The sequence below is a fragment of the Rhinolophus sinicus genome, chromosome 4 (assembly GCF_057876585.1).
Source record: "Rhinolophus sinicus isolate RSI-liver-muscle chromosome 4, RSI-T2T, whole genome shotgun sequence".
NCBI lineage: Eukaryota > Metazoa > Chordata > Mammalia > Chiroptera > Rhinolophidae > Rhinolophus > Rhinolophus sinicus.
The window spans coordinates 71,210,154-71,223,561 of NC_142504.1; the positions used below are offsets into that span (position 1 = coordinate 71,210,154).

At 37.7% G+C, this 13,408-nt stretch overlaps 1 protein-coding gene and 1 long non-coding RNA gene across 5 annotated transcripts in view; one reads left to right on the forward strand and one right to left on the reverse strand.

The window, feature by feature from the left end:
- Positions 1-13,113, reverse strand: part of LOC148758401 (uncharacterized) — a 30,118-nt gene extending 17,005 nt beyond the window's left edge. Inside the window, exon 1 of the long non-coding RNA XR_016021145.1 lies at positions 12,988-13,113. This is a non-coding gene — a long non-coding RNA (uncharacterized LOC148758401). The remainder of the gene's footprint in view (positions 1-12,987) is intronic.
- AKAIN1 (A-kinase anchor inhibitor 1) overlaps positions 1-13,408 on the forward strand; it is a 106,810-nt gene that overhangs the window by 34,375 nt on the left and 59,027 nt on the right. The window contains exon 1 of one of the 4 annotated variants that reach the window (XM_019755768.3): positions 12,634-12,938. The exons of 2 other annotated variants lie outside the window; for them this stretch is intronic. In XM_019755768.3, coding sequence (XP_019611327.1) covers positions 12,902-12,938 — 37 coding nt within the window. In that variant the 5' untranslated portion in view covers positions 12,634-12,901. Of the gene's footprint in view, positions 1-12,633; positions 12,939-13,010; positions 13,380-13,408 lie in introns of those variants that run through there. One more of the 4 variants, XM_019755770.3, reaches the window with a different exon arrangement.

A 13,408-nucleotide genomic window follows, 5' to 3' on the forward strand; every position in this document is an offset into this window, starting at 1 on the left:
TTACTGAGGGAAATAAGTAGATAATTACAATCCAGTGTAGTACTAACAATGATAAAGATAAACATAGGGATTCTTGTGAGACAAGTGAGGGCAACTAATCCTGTGTGGATTATGGAAAGCTTCCAGATGGAGGCCTGGGTTTTTTTCTGGGAGAATAAGTAGGAATTAGCCAAGTGGAGAGGAAATATGAGAAGGTCCTTCCAGGCATGAGGAAGAACATGAATAAAGATATCAGACTGGGAACATGTGTGTGCAGGAAACTAGATACAGTGTAGTTTTGCAGGAACATTTAGTACAAGGCAGTGAATGGTGAGATACAAAGTTAGACAATAGGTGGAGGTCAGATCAAATGTATAGTACATATTTAGAAGTTATTTGGATCTTTTATCCTGTAGACAATGTGGCATTATCAAAATTTTTAGTTTTTTCTTTGGAGAGGGGTGACATAATTACATAGTTAATGTTGCATTCTCTACAGACAACTCTGGTAAGTATGTGGTAAATAAAGAGTTAATCTAGCCCACCACCTGATTTTGTAAATAAAGTTTTATTGAAACAAATCCACACCTATTTATTTACACTGCCTATGACTGCTTTCCGATTCTGAAGATGAAATTGCATGGCTGTGAAAGAGATGAATATAAAGCAGATTATTAATATAAATAAGCAGATGAATATGAAAACATGGGACCAGTTACAAACGCTATTATAGTAGTTCATATGAAACATAACAAGGGTTTGATTAGGGCAGGGGTAATAGGAATGTAAAGTAGCTGGTAAATTTAAGAAATATTTAGAAGGTAAAGTCAGCCAAGTTAAGGGTCACTTGTAGACTTCTAGCAGAGATGAAAGATGCCGCCACCAGTTGAGAGAGGGTAAGATTACAGGAGAATGTGTAAATGGGAGGAAAGATGACAAAGTTTTGAATGAAGTGTGTCTAAGATCCCCTGCCTTAGCCCACCCCTCACCTCATTCATGAGCCTCAGGATCAGGAAGTTCTAAGGTTTGGGAAAGGGGAAAGGGTAGCTATTGCAGTATGGTAATTAAAAAAAAAAAAAAAAGATCATTCAGTGGTTTGTTTTTTAAGCTATGCTTTTTTATCCCTGAATCAAACATAGCCCCAAATCATCCTTGATCTATGTAGTCTCTCCTCAAGTACACGTCAGGTGACATCTGAAATCTCTATTGTGTTGTCAACAAACTCCTCTACATTCTTGGACTGAATAGTTCCCCCATCCAAGAAGTAGAACCTGTTTTTCGTCCACTTCCTGGTGTCTTGGTTTTGGGTGGGTTCATTGGTCATTGTCCTAGTACCGCAGGGATGGTATGGCCCAGGCCATTTTCTTCTGTGTTTATAAAAAGAGAAAATGTTATGCAGGAGGTAAGAGAATAAGATCTGTAGTCAGTCATACTTAGTTTTTTTTTGTTGTTTTTGTTTTTTCCCTCCCTTTCTACTTGAGTTTAAATCCTGGCTCTACTACTTACTTAGCTGTGTTACTTTTGCAAAGTTACTTTACCTTTCTCTGCCTCATTTTCCTTGTCTTTAGAACCAAAGTAATAGCAGCATCTACCTCGAGATTAAATAAAATAAATTCAGGTAAAGAATTTAGATAGAGCTTGGCATAGCCATTCAACATATGTTTAATGCATGGCTGCATATAGCTAAGACCGTGCTAGGCACTGTGAATATTGTGCTAATGAAACAGACACAGTTTCTGACCTTATGGAAATAATGGGGTATAACAGTGCAGTACTAAACAGGTAATTAACCATTAAACAGGTAAACAGAGAAATAACTATGAAATAGCAAATTGAAGAAAATGACAGGAAGGAAATGAATCTGGGACCCTGGTACAGAATAAATGGTGTGATGGTGTGATGGTGTGATGGTGTGTGTGTGTGTGTCTAGTGGTGGGGGTTGGACGTAATAAGTTTAGATAGAAAAATCCTCTCTGAGGAATAATATTCAAACTTAGATTTGGATGAGAGGGTTAGGGTTAGGGTAAGGAATAGCTTTTCAGGCAGCCAGAACTGCTGTGTGAATGTACCAAACAAGCACTCAAAAATGTTAGTGAGGTTGGTAGAGATTCAAAGGCCACACCCTCAGATAGGGGTGAAAAAGATATTTTTATAACTAATATTAATATTTTTATCATTTTGTCTGAAAGCAGAAAACTTAATTTAGTAACTTCTAGGCAGACTCAGTCAAAATGATTGATTGATTATTCAGTCATTTCAGAAGCCTCTTAGTAAAATTTAAGATTTTAAGTACTGATACAGGATTTTAGTTTGCACCTTTCCCCTGAGGCTGTGTCTAAACTCAAGGAGGTGAGGTATCCAGTTTGCAGATACTTGCTGTGCTTTGGCAGTTACTGATATGTGACTTTGTCTGTTATTTGCTTGGGTAACTTGATCTCTGATCCATCATCTTAGATTGCCACCTCTCACCATGGCCTCTGGTCCCTCTGGCCTTCCTTATTCTAACCTCAAGACTGGTCCTGGCTACATGTCCAAACCCTCCCATGTATATGAGAGTTCTCTGGGGTTTGGAAGGGCCTACTAGAAGGTAGCACTCAAGTTTATCTGACCAGACAACTCACTCTGCTATTGGTATTTTATTCCTCTAGCATTGGCCTGGAAATTTTCATGAGGCTAGAGGTCTTTCTGGGCTATATATACCCTTGGAAATATTGAACAAACTCAAAAGGAATCTGGAGGCTTGGCTAGAAGTAAATGATAGAGATTTATTCAAGTGTCTTGGAGTTTGCAAAGTGGGAACACAGAAAGGAAAAAACCCAGAAGTGTTCTAAAGAAGAAAGAAAAGTTAAAATTCTTATAGTAAAATGTACATTCTTGAGAATTATGAGTCCTGCATTCTTAGCCTTAGGATTGGTCCAGGACAGATGTCAGACAGTCAGGATGATGGATGCCAGGAGGTCTTGTCATATCAGGTGGCTAATGGATAATGAATGTCAGGTGGATGTATATGTGAGTCCTTCATGAGGTAATTAAAGGGTTACCTGGAAGTCTAGATATATATCCAGGCATTGATGCAGGACTGGAAAGTTCAAAAAAGTTTAAGTTCCCAGGCTAGTTAGAACAAACAATGAATCTTTCCTCATGCCGCAACCTTTATCATGTTAGTAATTTTAACAGCTTGGTTAAAATGGATAAAAAGGGTCCACATAGTAAACCTGAGAAGCTTAGGGGAGCCCCACACGGTGGGCCTTACAAATCAGAGACCAAAAGTAACCATATCGGGTGGTCTGAACGTAAAAATTCCTAACTAAAAGTGGGTCATGGTGAGTAGTCATGTGCTAGGCCTGTAGCTTCCTTGACAAAGGTCAGTCTTTACCTTTGAAATTGTCTATTGTCTTTGTACATCAAAGATAACATACCTTTGAAATGTCAGAGTGATTTTGTTTTCCAGACCCCTTGAAGGCACAACCACTAGCATCAGAGCCTGAGACCACATTGTTCTCCTAATTCCACCTACGTACCATCTCTATGTGCTATCCTGTACCATCAACTTAAAAGAAGCACATATCTCCCGTTTTGCATTTTATCCAATCTCAGACATTTCCCTGCTTTGCTTTCTCCCGCCTCCCTAGTCTAACACCAATGAATGTCACCCTCCTTATTTCTCCTTCTTTGATTCTAATGTACAGAATAAGCTGCAAAACTGCCATTTTCTGAAGCATTTTCTTAACCTGTTGAGATTTTACTTCCTGGAAATTGATGTCAGTTTGGCTCAAATAAACTATTACAAGACATTTTCTTAGGATGGACATTCTTTCCTTAACACTATCTCCACTCTTTCCTTAGAAGTCAGATTAAGGTTTTCGATTTCTCCAAATTCATCTGGACTCACAGTCATTTCCCCTTTGAGGCTCCACCTCTCCATGGACTGACCAGGGTTGGGACAAAGCCATTGGACATGGTCTCCTTTTTTGGAGGCCCTGCTAAATCTACTGTTCTCTATTCCTGTTTTAAAAAAGAAAAAAAGAATACCCTTTTCCTCCCAAGTCCAGAATGAGTTTTTCAAGAAAATAAATGCAAAATATTTCTTTTGGGGTGGAAATATAGGCTATGCTTTTTCTGACTTTTGTCACTAACTCATCAATTTAAGCTTGAGGCTAGGACTCGGAAAAACCTTTTTCCCCTCTGCTGTTGGAATTAATCAAAAGCCTTGGCTTTCAATACTTTACTCTCTGCTTTGCATTTCAAAGCTCTAATTTTAAAATTCAAATATGAACATTTAGCCTAATGTCTACTATTGTTTCATAAAGTGGTGTAAAAATCTTTTACTAAGAAAACCATCAGTTTCAATTTCCAAATGTTATTATGCCACTTAAGCATTATTAACTTATTGAAAGCCTTTAAGTTATTTTCTCCTTATATTTACCTGGCAACATCTCAGTATTTCTAACTATTCACCCCCCCCACCCCCCCAACACCACTGACAGAAGCCAAGCTGTGTGGTTGATTATCTTCACCTCTTGGTCCACCCACCATCCAGGATGACTGCTACAGCCCTGGCACTCCACTCTCAGTTCTTTCACTTCCTCTCTGCTAATTGTTAGCAGTCTCTTACAGGAGCACTTTCAAGACCTTGTTGTCCGGAAGGGCTCCACCGCTGAAACCTTACACTCAGAAATCCCGCCTGCAGTTTTGCCAGCTTTCTTCTTTGTGTTTGTGGAGCTAGTCTTTCAACCTCACAACTTCTAGTCCAGAAGGACCTCTTATTTTCTTGCTCCTTAGAGAGTTCCTCATCGCTTAATTTCTTTTCCTCCCCAACTTGGATCCCATTGGTTTAGTGGCATTCTCATCTGTTGAAGGAAAAATCCAGCAGTCATAAATTTTGAAGAGATGTCACTGGCTTTATTCAGTGATTCATGAATAGGGGAGCATACAATCTAACAGACAGAAAGAACCTCTGAAGAACTGTAATGAGTGAGAGATTTTTATAGAACAAAGTGACGGGGAACAAGGGAGTTATAATGGCCATTAAAGCAGGGTTACTTTCCTGGAATGGAGGAGAGGGAAGTCTTGGAGCTGGGTCTGGTAACTTGTGCTGAGCATGCAAACACTGATTGGTTGATCTACGCCTCCCTTTTCTGGGAGAACTGAGCATGGAAACTTAGGTAAGCTTTGGTTTGCTGATGTGGGGGTGCTTAGCAGGAGTGACTCCATCTTGGGCCTCTTTTAGATATTTTAACACATCTATACCCTGATTTCATGTGATCACACCACCTGACACCTCTGTAGATAAATATTTGCAGACCTCAGCTGAGTCTCAGTGTTCTCTCTCTCTTCCTTTCCCCGGCTCCTTTTCCCATCACTTTTTTTTACATTGGACTCTAAGCTAGTTGATAGCATACCTGTGTCATGACTCTGCATCTTCAGTATCTATTACTATTCTTAGTATCGATCCCCTGATCAATAAATGCTTGTTGAATAAATGAATGAAGCAGAGAGTAATGCTTATTTTTAAATAAATTGCAACATTTTATATCTATTTATTCATTCTTCAGTCATTCATATTGGCTAATTACAATAATTCAAAAGTGCTGAATAGAAAATGTAAAATTATTTCAGATATAAAACATTTTTAAAAATTAGGAAAAATTGAGTTAGCATACTTTATAGCTACTTCTAGCTTTCAAAATATCCCATTTTAAGGATATTCTCACTCATATTTCTATTTATTAGAAATATTAAGTTGTTAATGATTTTTAGATCAACTTTATAGCACTATAATTTACATAAAGTAAAATGCACTAATTATAAGTATATAACCACCAATAACAGTAAAGATATAGAACAATGCCATCATCCCAAAAAGTTCACTGGTGTCCCTTTTTAGTCAATCTCAATCTACCTCTCCATATCCCCAAGCTCTAGACAACTGCTGATCTGCTTTCTGTCACTATAGCTTCTTTAGCCTTTTGTAGAATTTCATATAAATTAAATCATACAGTACATACCCTATTGTGTCTGGCTTCTTTTGCTCAATACATTTTTGAGATTTATCTATGTATTGCTTCCATAAGTTACAATTTATGTAGCCATACAATGTTGGTAGGCTTTGAGGGTGTTTACACTTTCTGGCTATGATGAATAAAGCTATTGTCAATGTTCATGCATAAGTCTTTGTGTGGACACAGTTTTCATTTCTCTTGGGTAACCACCAAGGAGTGGAATTGATGGATCTTAGTGTAAATATATGTTTAATGTTATAAGAAACTATCAAACTGTTTTCCAAAATGGTTGTAATATTTTACATTACCACCAGCAATGTATGAGAGTTCCAGTGGTCCTATATCTCATCAACACTTGACACTATCAATCCTGATTTCCCCCATTCTTCTGGGTACGTAATGATACCTCACTGTGGTTTAAATTTATATTTCTCTGAGATTAATGATGCTGAGAAGTCTTCATGTGCTTATAGGCCATTAGGGATACATTCCTCTTGTGAAGTATTTGTTTAAACATTTTGGCAAGTTTTAGTTGGGCTATTGTCTTATTGAGTTGTAAGAATTGTGGCTATATATGTCAAATATACATATTATGAATATTTTCTCCTTGTCTGTCGTTTGCATTTCATTTTCTTAGCAGTGTTTTTCAGATAGCAAAACATTTTAATTTTGATGAAGTCCCATTTATTAATTACTTTCTTTTATGACCCATGCTTTTTGTGTCTTATCTAGGAAATTTTTGCCTACTCTAAGGTTTGAAAGAATCATATGTTACAAGCTGTTATTAATTAATTAATCAATCAATTAATTAATATTAAATTTATTGAGGTGACATTGATTAGTAAAATTACATAGGTTTCAAGTGTACAATTCTGAAACACATCATCTATAGATTGCATTACGTGTTCACCACCCAAAGTCAATTTTCGTTCCATCACCATACATTTGACCCCGTTTACCCTCTTCTACCACCCACCTCCCCCATTGTCCTCTGGCTTTTAAAATAAGCTGAGAAGTAATCAGTGAGTTAGTATTAACTATAAGCTTAGCTACCATGGTCTGAAGAATAATTCTTCTCTGATACCAAAATCCCTGGGTAGTATACTATGACTCTCCTAATTCTGATCTATGCCTCAGAATAGAAATGAAGAGCTTTGAACAATTGTTTAAAAAACTAATAAGTATTTCTAAAGGTAATGATTAAATTTATTCTCAAACATGGGTACAGCTCAAGTGAGCAGGATATGAGAAGAGCACCCAGTTTCTGAGTTTGGACTGTATGGAGGCGCTCCTCTTTGTCATTATACTTAAAAAAGAGTTTGTCATTCTTTTTTCCTTTCTCCATTTGTTAAAAAAGAAAAAGAAAATCTTTTTTGAGTCTCTTAGTATGCCGCGTTTTCTGTCTTTTATATCTTTCTCTCTTTATATGTGCACGTCCTAGAGAGCTCTGTTTCTATTTCCTGACTGTTTTCTTTTTCCATTCCATTATCCTTTCTTATCTTTTTACTTCTTTCTTTAGCTCTTCTCCTGCCAGTCTTTTTCTCATTGATTTTTCTCTTCTGAAGTGACATAGTGTAGAACTTATACATATATAAAAGATAGATTTATGCATTCAGAATTTATTGAATAAAGATTTGCACTGTCTATATTTATACTTCAAAATTTAAGATGAATTGAATGTTGAGTGCTTTATCCTTATCCTTAAAAATTAACCAAGTTGTTTTAATTTGAATGTTGTCCTCAGATGATTCTCCCTCTCCTGTTACATAGTAAAATCAACAATTTTATTTGGTAATTTGGGAGAACATTTTTATTTATTTATTTTACAGAAATGAACATAGATACATAGCTCTTTGGCAGGAAAAAAAGATCTTCAAACAAAGTTAGTTTTTTTTTTTTTTTAAGGAAAATTCACTTTGTACAAACATACTATAAAATATTAACTGCTCTAATGCACTTTTTCCAATAAGGAACTGTTGCTGGTATTCCTGTTCAGAAAATATGGCTATTTCAGAGTCCCTTTTAAAGCATCTTTCAGGATTCATAAACTGTTTCATAAAAGGCATAGCTACAGAGACATTGTCCTGTACTCTTTAAGCCTACAAAAATACTTTTAATATTTCTCATTTCCTTTCTTAATGTAGCATAGTCATTATTTTTATGCGCCCTTACCCTTTATTCCATCTTCTACCTTCATTTTTTAAAAATGTATGTCATTCCCCTCTCACTGTGTATTTTTTTCAAATTTATTTTTTAAATTTATTGGGGTGTGACAATTGTTAGTAAAATTACATAGATTTCAGGTGTACAATTCTGTAATACATCATCTATATATCACATTGTGTGTTCACCACCCAGAGTCAGTTCTCCTTCCATCACCATATATTTGATCCCCCTTACCCTCACTGTGTATTTTTACCTCACTCTCTTTAAGTCTTTACAAATTGGATAGCACAGATATTAGTTTTTCAATGTCTGCTTTCTCATTCAGTTTTTCTATTTTAATGTCTCTTTATACCACATTGTCTCTTTCCTTTTCTTATTTCTGCTTAATTCACCTCTATGCCATTCATTAGGCCCAATTCAATGACTTCTAGCAACTGTTAAGAAAGGAAAGAGTTCATTTTCAGCACTTCGTTTCTGTAATCATTTGAAACCTATAAGCCAAGCCTTTTGGAAACAATTAGGGTTTAATACTTCATAATGAAAATGCTTTTTAAAATGGCTATTATCAAGAAATCAACAAACAACAAATATTGGCGAGGATGTGGAGAAAAGGGAACCTTTGTGTACTGTTGGCGGACTGTAAACTGGTGCAGCCATTGTGGAAAGCCATATGAAGGTTCCTCAAAAAACTAAAAATAGAACTACTATATGACCCCACAATTCTACTTCTGGCTACTTATCCAAAGAAATCCAAAACACTAATTTGAAAAAACATATGCACCCCTATGTTCATTACAGCATTATTTACAATACAGAAAATACGGAAGCAATCTAAGTGTTCATTGACAGATGAGTGGATAAAGAAGAAGCAGTACATATACATACATACATATATATATATATATATATATATATATATATATATATATATATATATATATATATAATGGAATATTACTTGGCCATAAAAAAGAATGAAGTCTTGCCATTTGTGATAACGTGGATGGACCAAGAGGGTGTTGTGCTAAGTGAAATAACTTAGAGAAAGACAAATACCATATTATTTCATTTATATATATGTGGAATTTAAAAAACAAAATAAATGAACAAACAAAACAGAAACAAACTCATAGATACAGAGAACAAATTGATGGTCACTAGATAGGAGGGGTGTTGGGGAGATGGATGAAAAAGATGAAAGAAATTAAGAAGTATAAATTGTCAATTATAAAAATAGTCACGGGGATGTAAAGCACAGGGAATATAGTCAATGATATTGTAATAAGTATATATGGTATTGTATGTGTACGAGGCTTATTGGGATGATCACTTCATAAGGTATATAGATGTCTAATCACTATGTTGTACACTTGAAACTAACATAATACTGTATATCAAGTGTAATTGAAATAAATTTAAAAAAAGAAAAAAATTCCAAAGCAGAACAGTTTGCAAAGATGAACCTGTAAAAAAAAGAAAATGTTCCTTTTTAATCATTTTCAACTGTCCTCAGAGATATTAAAAATTATTTAAAATGTTAGTTGGATAAATAATGCATTTAAAATGAGTATGGAGTGGGAAGTGTCAGCGTGTATGGCTGGAGACAAGGTGAGCTGCAAATAATGGAAAGAGTGGAAATATTTCAGAATGGGTTTTTAAACTTTTCTACTTGTTAAAGCTCTAAAGATAAAGTTGAATAAATGAATGTTAGAGGGAATGGATAGGGACATGAGGAAGTCTGAATTATAGACCTAATCTGCCTATGGTAATTTCTTTGGAGACTCCTATTTAATGTTTATATGTCACTTAAATAACTATTTCATAGTATATCAATGTTCATTTTTGTATAAAATATTCTCCTAATTCTCCAAGGAAATAGTTGGTCCTATCAGGTGACTTCCCCCCCTCCGCCCCATGCCTTCCAGTTCATCCATCACTTTGTTCAAGTATCTGTAGGCATAGGAGTACCCAGGTTGATAAGCTCAGTACAAGAGCAAAATAGTTGGGGCATCTAATCCAACTTGTTTACTATCTTTCTTCCTATCACTATTCCTATCATTGACTAGAAATGAAGGTTCTAGAACAAGGTAGGTGGTGGTGGTGGTGGTTGTGGCTGCCTCTCTGATAGATGGCTATCTCAAAGTGCAATGGACTGTTTGAGTAGAGAGTGAGTTGCCTTGAGTGGAGGTGTTTAAACAGAGATAGAGTGAAACTATATTGGAAACTTAAGCCTCAGCTGTGGGGTAAGACTGCATAAATGATATATCAAAGAATCTAGATCATATGGTAGGATAAAAAGAAATCTTTGCTTTCCTCTGAGGCATTCTGTAACTAAATTGATCATTACATTAAGATATAAAAAAATCTAGTAGCATAATTAGGGCATTTAAATTAAACCAATAACGTAATAACTCCAGTAGAAATAAAAATTGGAGACAATATTGTTAAATATAAAAATTACTGATGAAATAACTAAATAAAAATATTAAAGCACCTTGGCTTTATTAGGAATAAAATTAATTGCTTGTACTAAAATATAAACAAGCAAAAACTTGATTGGGAGTATATTGTCCTCTGGCTGGGTAGCAGTGGTATGTTGGGTAGAGAAAACGAAGAAATGATGGGAGGAAGAAGGGCAGAGAAGAGCTGAGCATGGGGCTGAGAAGAGAGTTTTTTCTTTTGTCCTTGAACAGTTGCATTGGTTTTTACTGGATCATATTACCTCCTATTGCCACAGCAGGATAATCAAAGGAGCTCTGGGACCATTTTTAGTCAAGTTTTCTTCCTACTACCACCTAGGCTTCGGTCTAACTTCGAAGTCTGTGGGAATTCATAACATTTAGAAAGACATGCTCTGAGGTTGGAGGGGATGTAAATAATTTCTTTTTAAATGCTGATGCATCTAATACCTTGCTGCTCTAATACAGTCTGTGGGCCAACAGCACCTGCGGCATGGACATCACCTGGGAGGAGCTTGTCAGAAATGCAGAATTTCAGGCCCCAGCCTGCTCTCCTGAATCATAATCTGTATTATCACGAAATCTCCATGGGACCCACATGCATATTAATATTTAAGAAGTACTGATATAACATATTTAGTTTGCATTCTTATAGGGTGTCATCTACTCCCAGGGTGTCAGTAATTTTCTGGATGGTTTTAACTGAGGTTGTACTCTCTTAATCCATTAATCCATTATCACATTTAATCCTCACAACAAACCTTGGTGCTACATTAACCTTTATATTGCATATGAGACAGTGAAGTAATTTATCCAAGATCACATAACTACTACATGGTGAAGATGTTATACCTGGGTATGACTGGTTTCCAGGTCTTTTTTCTTTTCCTACACTCTATTGCTTTTTCTTGAACTTAATCATGAGTAATTGTTTATGCATTAGGAGAATAAAGCCCATTGAAAAAGATTGTAAAAAAGAGCCTTACTGAGTGTGTTAAAAGAAAGAAGTCTTTCAGTCATTCAAAGATTATTTCAAATAGTGTTTCACACTTCTCATAGTGATAAAGCAAATAAGACAGAATGAAACATCATTGGTCCCTGGCTTTTGGTGTAACTTAGGGAAGTGAGAGGACTGCATCCTGTCATGGCCACACTTCATCCTGCCCATCAGCTGACTCGCATCTTGTTGCTGCTGAGACAGGCCCCATCTGTTCCAGCCTATGTTGAGCCAGGTGCTAAGAGCAGTACTGATTGTGTTATGTTGAGGCTGCCCATATGCCTCCATGCAAACTGTAGTTCAAGAGCTGTAAAACTATTTGCATTTTTCAATCTCTCAGAAGGCTTTGAACAAAACCAGTTCCAATCGGCTATTTGAATACTTTACATTTGCCAAAAGAGTGTAGAATTTATGGCCACCAACCAAATTATTAAGAAATATTGTATTTTCAGAATAGCTACATTTTCCAGAGAGAGGTGCAAAGAAACCCTATAAAACACTGGAGATGACTGTGATCACCCTTTGTTCTTGGAAAACTCCATTCAACTGGAGAAATAGAGGATTAAACAAAAACCAACTGATACCTGCCTTGAGGCTGGAGGATCCTATGCCACTTTAGCTTTGGGGTGTAACCCAGATGGACTTATTTCAAGCTGGGTAACATTTAGTGTGGGCTGTCCACACTGCACAAGCATTTCTTAGGGGAACTAGATAATGCTTTAAAATGAACAGTGGATTAGAAGTATGAAGTTAGTGTGGGGCATGTCTCCGTATCTTAGAGTAGAACCGGGTGTACATCGGTGGGGGGGGCATAATTTTCAGTTGAGTAAACGTAGGGGAAGCACTGTTTCTTGATGAGTTTCAGGTCTGTTCTCATACTTAAAGGGGCCTCTGTTGGCTCATCCTTTCATAGGGTGTGTGAGTTTGTCGGTGGAGACCAGCCTCATCGAGGTCTCTTTCCTCTGCTCTGTCCGGCCCTGCTTTCTCTAAAGTGACGAGCTTGAGGGCCTCCAGGCTTAGGGCGCTTTTAGAGCCGGATTGGCTGCCTGGGAGCCGGGCCTGATAGGGGCGTCCTCCTGACGCCTCCACAGTCACCTTGTCTTTCCCTCCCGCTCTTTCTGACGTTAGCACAAGACTAGCATTCGGAGCGAGAGAGTAGTCCTGGACTTCAAGGGCCGATTAACTTGGAGGTCCCACCCCTCTGTTCAGAGCCAGCCCAACTCGGAGAACTCAGAGTCAGCCTCGAGAGTAAAGCTTTTTGAGTTAAAAAAGGGGGGCGGTTCGCAAACCCATCTTAAATGTCAGCTCAATATCCACAGGGGCGAGCGACAGCAGGTAATTAGTAGCAATTAGCTGTCCCCCTGCCGGGAAGCCGGGCAATTACCTTTTTCTCTCTTCCTCTTCCGTCCTTCCTTCTCTGGTGGAAGCGGTAGAAGTGCTTTGCTCTCTAAGCAGCTACGTACGCTGAGCTGGCATAGGAATGAGGGATGAATTGAGCAAGGATTCCGTCTCCTCCTCCAGCCGCCGCGGTGGCCAGGGGCAGAGCAGTGCATTGTGGAGGCTGAGCGCGCCGCAGCAGCTGGAGCGGCGGCCCCGGGATCGCCTGGCGGAGAGCTGTCCGAGGTGCTGACCACCCCGGGCCGCAGCCGGCGGGCGCCCTGCGTGCGCAACTGCATCGGACCCCCCCAAGTCCTGGCCTTCCTCCCACATTACGTCTGTGTGTCTCTCTTTACCTACGGGCGTAGCGGCTGGAGGAAATCATGGTGTTCGCTCCAGGTACACCTGCACCTTGCTTTTTCACCAGG